Raw genomic sequence first — 7532 nt, forward strand, 5'->3', positions numbered from 1 at the left:
TTGCACTGCCTGCAAATGAGAAGTATTCATCATATGAAATACATTACTGTTGGCACAGCCTGAAAAATACAACAACAACCAGTGATCTGGCTTAGTACTTAAAGTGGGGGATATTTTAATATTTTCCTTTAATAAAACAATATTTTAATGTATTTATTTTAGAGTACCTACCTTCTATCTTCTATTTTCAACACATTTATAAATTTCTTAATTATTTTTGGGATATTCTTTCATCACAATTCTTCACCCAAATGTGACTTCTGATATTTATAGTGTTACTATAAGAGGGTGAAACTTTGTAAATGTTGCAAAGCAAAAACCTATGTGGACCCACTTTATATTAGGTGGCCTTAACTACTATGTACTAACATTTTAATGAATCCTTTGATACAATACACTTATTGTGTACATGTTTACTTTTTACATTGTACTTACATTTTTAAAATACCTGCATGAAATTACGTCTGTAATTAATTTCTGTAATTACATTTGTAATTTCACTGTTGGCACTTCCCTTACACCTAACCCTACCCTTAAACTGACCAACACCACCACACCTGTCCCTAACTCTACCCGTATCCCACCTCAATATCAGCAAAAGTGCTTTGCAATACAATTTGAACACAGTAAGTACATTGTACTTATTTTTTTATGTAAGTACATAGTAGTTAAGGCCACCTAATATAAAGTGGGGCCAGCTTGGGACAAAGTCTAATTCAGTATATAATTTCTACAGTATAATATTGCTCATTAATGCTTATGTGAAGGGAAACATTTATTCTATTTTCCCCGTTATAATCTTAAATGTACTGTAACTTATGTTACTCAGATTGATGTTATTTTCTCAACATGTTTAACCTGACATATATTTCCATAAATAAATAATAAAACAAATCAGATACTTACCAGATGTAACCATCTTTACAAGAAGAGGTCACCATTTTCATGCGTTTCTTGCATCGCCTGCATGTTATTTTACCATGGAGTAATCTTTTTCTTTGCATCCACTTTATTAATTTCAGACGTGACTTGTTTGTTTCACTAACATAAACTTTTTCAATGAGTGCTCTTAATAAAGTGCTCATCTACACAGTTGATTAAATCTCTATCTATTCTTTTTACTTATTTAACTTTCTAAGTTTGATTTCTTCCCTCCTACCTGACCTTCATTTCATTACATGAATTGCTTTACAAAAATATTCCGAGCTCTGATGGCGCACAATTTCTGTTTCAAATCCGCGTCCGCGAACACAGACAAATCCGGAAATGGGCGGGACTTGACGGTCCAGTTGTTTTGGCAACAAATATTATTTTAAATAAAATAAAATGTATGGTGTTTTTTTTTTATAGTATTTAATAACTAATACATTTTAATAACATTTATTTGTGTTATTAGTTAGGAGTTTTTCTGTCTTGGCTCGTTGTCACATGGTACCTGATACATATCAGCACTGTCACACAGTCATTTCCGATTACTCAAAAAAAAAAAAAAAAAAAAAAAAAAAAAAAAAAATATATATATATATATATATATATATATATATATATATATATATATATATATATATATATATATATATATATATATATATATATATATATATATATATATATATATATATATATATATATATATATATATATAAATATTACCAGGGCAGAGTTTCGTTTTATGTCAGATAAATTTAAATAATATATTCTGCGTTTTATAAAAGAGTATACGTTTTAGTGTGAGCAGCCAAGTGCCCTCTTGAGGAAGACAACTTAAAAGCTGCTTATGTTTTGCCTCCTAACGGATCGTCCTTAACGGCAGGAAAGCCATTTTTGAACTCCCGTACTTCCAGGCGCCTTAACAACGGTGGGAAAAGGTATTGTATTTAGTTTTTGACTTACTATGTAATTTGACTCAATTCAAAGTCCTGTTTCAAGCAGTGAAAAGTGATCAGCTTTATTTGTTTCTGTGTTTTATAGTGTGATCCATTTCGACTACACTGTCACTTGTAGCAAACTAGATTTGTGTATTTTCGTTTTCAATGTATTCAAGCATATTAATTACAATAATTAAATACCTTTTTTTGTATACAAGTGTACTAGAAATATAACAATGACAAAGGGGAAAAATTTAACTTTGTCACTTAGTCATTAGTCAGGAAGACTGGGCCCTGTTGAATTGCTAAGAATAGTATTCAAAGTTAGTCATCTATTTTTTAAAACTTCTTGTAACTATTTTAAGTCACTTGCATTAAAAACTTTGGTAAAATCTAAGACCAAAAAGACTAAATAAGACCATTATTGCCTCTTATTTTTAAGACTTGGCTAACTGCTAGTTGGTCAGACATGTGGCATAAATGAAGGCATAAAGACCTTGAGCATTGAGGTCTTACCGTGAGCATTTTGCCAACCTCTTAAATGAGTGTTACATTGACTGGATGCATGCTACTGTATGTGACATTATTTATTGATTGATTGATTGATTGATTTAATTAATTAATACATGTTTTGATTATTAGATGTCACATTACAACACCCGCAAAAAACGCAACATAGAAAGTGTAGAAGATGAATGTGAAGGTAAGCCATTTGACAAATAGTAATTATTTAGCAAATAGCAGTTTTCTTACACTAACTAGACACTAGTTTCTTTTGTTTATTTTTTTTCCCTTCAATGTAAAGGAGATCTGTTTTCTATTCAAATATATTTATATAATGTTACTTCTGTATATAATAACTACATATAACTATTTAAATGTGTTATTACTGTCACTGTGTTTTCGTTGTTGTTTTAGCTCCAGTGAAAACAATGAAGCCAATTAAGCAAGAAATACTGATGTGGCAGAACAAGGCGGAAGTATTACAAAATAAAGTGAATGAGTTGGAAGCCCTGAACAGCGAGCTTCGGCAGCAAGTAGTGGAGCTTTCAGCACAGCAAAGTAACAGCTCAATATATTCTTTGTATAATCTACATTAACATTGTATATATTAGATTGTATAGATTTTTTATCCTTAAAATTTTTTTTGAACACTTTTGGCTAGTACACCTATATTTCATTGTATGCAATGGCAATAAAAGAAAATCTGAATTGTTACTTGCATTTGTATTGATTTTGATGCATTGTTATGTCTTCATTTAGATGATCTGATTCCTAGTACATCAGTGGCACATGAAGAAACTGGCGCTGTTGACCTATCTAGTGATGGGAACACATCAACTGATGTAGAGTCATCAGTCACAGAAGAATCATGTGATGACTCCTCTTCAAGTTCAAGTTCAGAAGAAACTCTTCGTAGAAGAAAAAAAAAGAAAAGCAAAAGCAAGAAAAACAAGAGCAAGAAACATAAGAAGAACAAAAAGAAGGACAAGAAAGAATATGACAAGATAAAACGAGGTAAACACAGTTCACATAACATTTTTACAGTGGTTTCCCTTACAGAAACAGTCCACAGATAAAAATGTGAAATAGTGCAATGGAAGGAAGGGCTTCAGAGGCTCTGCACGATCCCAGCTGAGGCATAGGGTCTTATCTAGCCAAACCATCAGCCATTTTCAAGAAAAAATATAAGAAATATATACTAGATACTATATATAATACTGTACTAGACTTAAATTAGTCATGAGTGCAGTGGTTCAACCTTAATTTTATGAAGCGACAAGAATACTTTTTTGTGCGCAAAACAAACAGAAATAACACCTTTATTCAACAAATTTCTTTCTAGCCTGTCTCGGTCTCCTATGCTCTTTTCGTTGCGCTCCCGAGTTCTGTGGCATTCAATGCTGTTCACGTGAGCACTAAGACACATGCGTATGATGCTGATGCAGGACCTGACCAATGTAAACTGAAGGAGATTTTCTTTTGCTCCATCAATGTGTAAACATATATTTTTTCTGCAACCATACACCAATTAGAGTAATGAAAAGCACATTTTTCTTAAGGTGTGCCTTTAGCCCTGTTGTACCTTAGGGCTTATTATTAGGCAAGTCAAGGTATCAGTTTTCATGTTATGATAAGAGTTTCCAGACCAAACATCTTAATGTGGGTCTGGCTTGTCAGGCTACTTATGAACTGCACTTATGAAGCATTTATTTATCTTTGTTAATGTCAAATTCAACATTAACTAATACATTATCAAAATCTTGTTAACATTAGTTAATCCACTGTGAACTAACATGAACAGCTGTATTTTTATTAACTGACATTAACAAAGATTAACAAAAACAGTAACAAATGAACTGCTCATGGTTCTTTCATGTTAGTTAAACTAATAAAAAATAAAATAATTTGGTGTTTAACATGAACTAACCATGAACATCACCTCTGTTCAACATTACATTACTTCATAAAAATCCAGCTGTTCATGGTTTGTTCATGTTAGTTCATATGTGCAAAAATAATGTTAACGAGATTTTAATAATGCATTAGTAAATGGTAAAATTAATATCAACAAAGATAAATAAATGCTTTATAAGTGCAGTTCATTAATACTTGATTCTGATTGGTCAATCGCGCATTCCAGTGGTATGTTATTTCCAGATAACACCCGCTCATCCGGGTACTTAGAGTTATCTTGGCCGGTACTACTTCTATGCTTAACGCTGGCGCCATCTTGTGGCTTAAACAGCCGTGGGTTACAATGGAAGACTTCAAGGCGGCTTTCCTTTATAACGTTTTTAATATAGATATTTTTCTTACACAAACGCATCGATCAGAAGGCTCTAATAACCCATCGGAGCCGTGTGGAGCACGTTATTTGACGGACAGCTGCATTTTTTATGGACTTCAAACACAACTACTGCTGGGATTAACGTTAGCCTGGACTTTTTAAATATAACTCTGATTGTATTTGTCTGACAGAAGAATGTCATATACACCTATAATGACTTGAGGGATAGTAAATTATAGGCTTGGTTTTATTTTTGGGTGAACTAACCCTTTCAGCATTCATTTTAACATTTAGCAGCAATAGATAAAGGCTTAAAGCAGGTTGGAACTGTTTTTCTTCGCGGAAGCTTGAGCTAATAAAATATTTAATCTCAAGACAATATTTAGTGTGTAATTTATTTGAGACTAGTAGCCGTGTAATAAGCGGGATAATGTCCACCCAGCCGGTTGTTATCGCAGAATAAACCCCTTCAGAGTGACGCTCCGCTTTGCCTCGGGGTCCTGATCGCTCTGAAGGGGTTTATTCTGAGATAACAACCGGCTGGGTGGACATTATCCCTTACTTAACTAATGAACCTTATTGTAAAGTGTTAGTGGGTTTGTTGCCCACTCTCTGACCTCTGAAGGCTGCTGTATAATTCACACCCTGCCTAAGACACATTAGGGGAAGTATTTTAATAATCCTATGAATGCATATAAGAAAATGCATAATCTAATCGTATTGAATTTTAATGTCAATCATCTCGAATTGAATCGTTCTGAATTGGCAAAAATCGTTCTTGAATCGAATCGAAAACATATGAATCATGAATCGAATCGATTCGCTGCCTACCCAAAGATTCACAACCCTACCCATGACTGATCAACAATATAAAATGTCATAAAGATGACATATATGTAGTTAATTAAATTTACACATTATATCAACAGCCCTAATATACATAATCCACAAATGACTTATATGATATGTTGTTCTTTCTTGTGAACAGTACATAGGCACCTTTGGTTTTAGGTATTAAGAACCCTCTTCATATTAAGTTTCTTTAACTACTATGTAATAACATGGAAGGTACAGGGCGGATGTCTAGGGGCAATTGGTTCCAAAGATGGGGGGTGGCAACAGAAAAAGCTCTCCCTTAGTTTTTAGACGAGAGTGAGGAATGGATAAAAGTGTCTTATAATGCAACATAAACACAATAAGTACATTGTACCTAACAATTAATCTTTTTGAAATAAGTACATAGTAGTTAAAGACACCTAATATAAAGTGGGACAAATATTACTATTACTTCCTCAAAATGTTCAGGGCTGAGTAAAAAACCTTGCGAGTCTTTAATCTGGTTGCTAGTCTAGATTGGATGAAGGCTACAGGTTGTCCTGTCAGAACAATATCACACTCCAAAACGATCTTCTAAAACAGTTTCTAGACTGAACAAATTTGAATTAAGTTCTAGGGTCATGAAAAAAAATTATACAAATATAATTTTGGTTATATATATAAAGCCAAACAATATTACATCATTAAAAAATAAATATCCATGTCAAATTATTTGAAGGTGGGTTAAATGGGTTAAATTCTATTCAGCTAATTTGTAAAAATCATCTAACTTAAAACCTTAAAAAACTTTTTAATACAACCAAAGACACATATGGTGACGTATTCATTTTTGTTTGTTTTAATTATTTTTCAGCCCAAAATGTTCGGGATGTCATTTCTCGATACAGAAGACTCCTGAAACTCACACAACGTGGAGCAACCATGACCAAAGCTTTCAGGAAAGAGGGCGTCTCCCGGAATGCAGTGGCCCAGCTCGCTCCAATTGCAGAGCTGTACTTTGCGGACAGGGTCCAATTCAATGACATCAGCTTCACCCCAGGGAAGCTAGCCGAATTTGCGGAGAAGTGCAAAGAACACATTGTGGGGGAGGTTAAAAAAAAAGTGCTATCGATGAAAATGAAAGGTTCACTTTTGCCTTTTTGTTTAAATAAGTGAGTTAAGAAAAGAAAAAATGTGGGTAACACTTTAGAATAATGGTCCGTTATTAATAGATAACTATGCAGGAAGTAATGCAGGACTAAAGAGTAGCACTACATTAACACTTCAGCTACTACTATTAACTAATATAGAAACAAGCTGAACTAATCAGTAAGTAATATTGAATTCAGGACTAAGATAGTTCCTTATTATGTAATTAATAGTTACTGAGTTAGACTGGCGTCACTAATAACTAATAGGTAACAAGGACAAATTATAAAGAATTACTAAATCATTACTAATCACAACATTAACATGTCTGAGATGTGAGAAATTATCTTTTTTTACTCTCAATGTGGTCATAAAATGCATCACTAATTACTTAAGTGTTACCTAGTCATTATGCAGGAGCTACTAGAGATCTGGACCATTATTTTAAAGTGGAAAACATTGTTAGATCACTAGTGGTTCTTAACAAATTGTCCTTTGTTACTCTGAATAAAGTAATAAAATGCATTACTAATTACTCAAGAACCCAATCACTCTTCAAGGACTACTGGTGATCTGGACCATTATTTTAAAGTGAAAAAAATATTTTCCACTTTAAAATAATGGTCCAGATAACTAGTAGCTCCTGCATAATGACTAGTTAACACTTAAGTAATTAGTGATGCATTTTATGACTTTATTCAGAGTAAAGAATATGATTAATGTCAGACACAATAATGTGATAATTGGTCAGTTAGTTAATAGTTATTAATGAGGCTAATCTCAGTCAGTCATTATTGATTACTTAATAAGGAACTATCTTAGTCCTGAATTCAATATTACTTACTGATTAGTTCAGCTTGTTTCTATATTAGTTTATAGTAGTAGCTGAAATGTTAATGTAGTGCTAC

General features: G+C 32.9%; 1 protein-coding gene across 1 annotated transcript; it reads left to right on the forward strand.

The window, feature by feature from the left end:
* The first annotated feature begins 1763 nt into the window (after window positions 1-1763).
* On the forward strand, window positions 1764-6746 carry LOC137074088 (coiled-coil domain-containing protein 106-like). The gene is made up of 5 exons (XM_067442784.1): window positions 1764-1868; window positions 2511-2571; window positions 2787-2930; window positions 3132-3386; window positions 6350-6746. Exons 2-5 carry the CDS (start codon window positions 2511-2513, stop codon window positions 6649-6651), a joined length of 762 nt encoding a protein of 253 aa, XP_067298885.1. The 5' UTR covers window positions 1764-1868; the 3' UTR covers window positions 6652-6746.
* The last annotated feature ends 786 nt before the right edge of the window (window positions 6747-7532 follow it).

The sequence above is a fragment of the Pseudorasbora parva genome, chromosome 4 (genome assembly GCF_024679245.1).
Source record: "Pseudorasbora parva isolate DD20220531a chromosome 4, ASM2467924v1, whole genome shotgun sequence".
Lineage (NCBI taxonomy): Eukaryota > Metazoa > Chordata > Actinopteri > Cypriniformes > Gobionidae > Pseudorasbora > Pseudorasbora parva.

What these genes read in the sequence shown, in the direction of transcription:
- LOC137074088 (XM_067442784.1), top strand. Translation starts at nt 2,511, where the DNA reads ATGTCACATTACAACACCCGCAAAAAACGCAACATAGAAAGTGTAGAA. An exon ending in GGAGCTTTCAGCACAGCAAA is followed by an intron (nt 2,931 to 3,131) that starts GTAACAGCTCAA and finishes GTCTTCATTTAG; the next exon opens with ATGATCTGATTCCTAGTACA. An exon ending in ATATGACAAGATAAAACGAG is followed by an intron (nt 3,387 to 6,349) that starts GTAAACACAGTT and finishes ATTATTTTTCAG; the next exon opens with CCCAAAATGTTCGGGATGTC.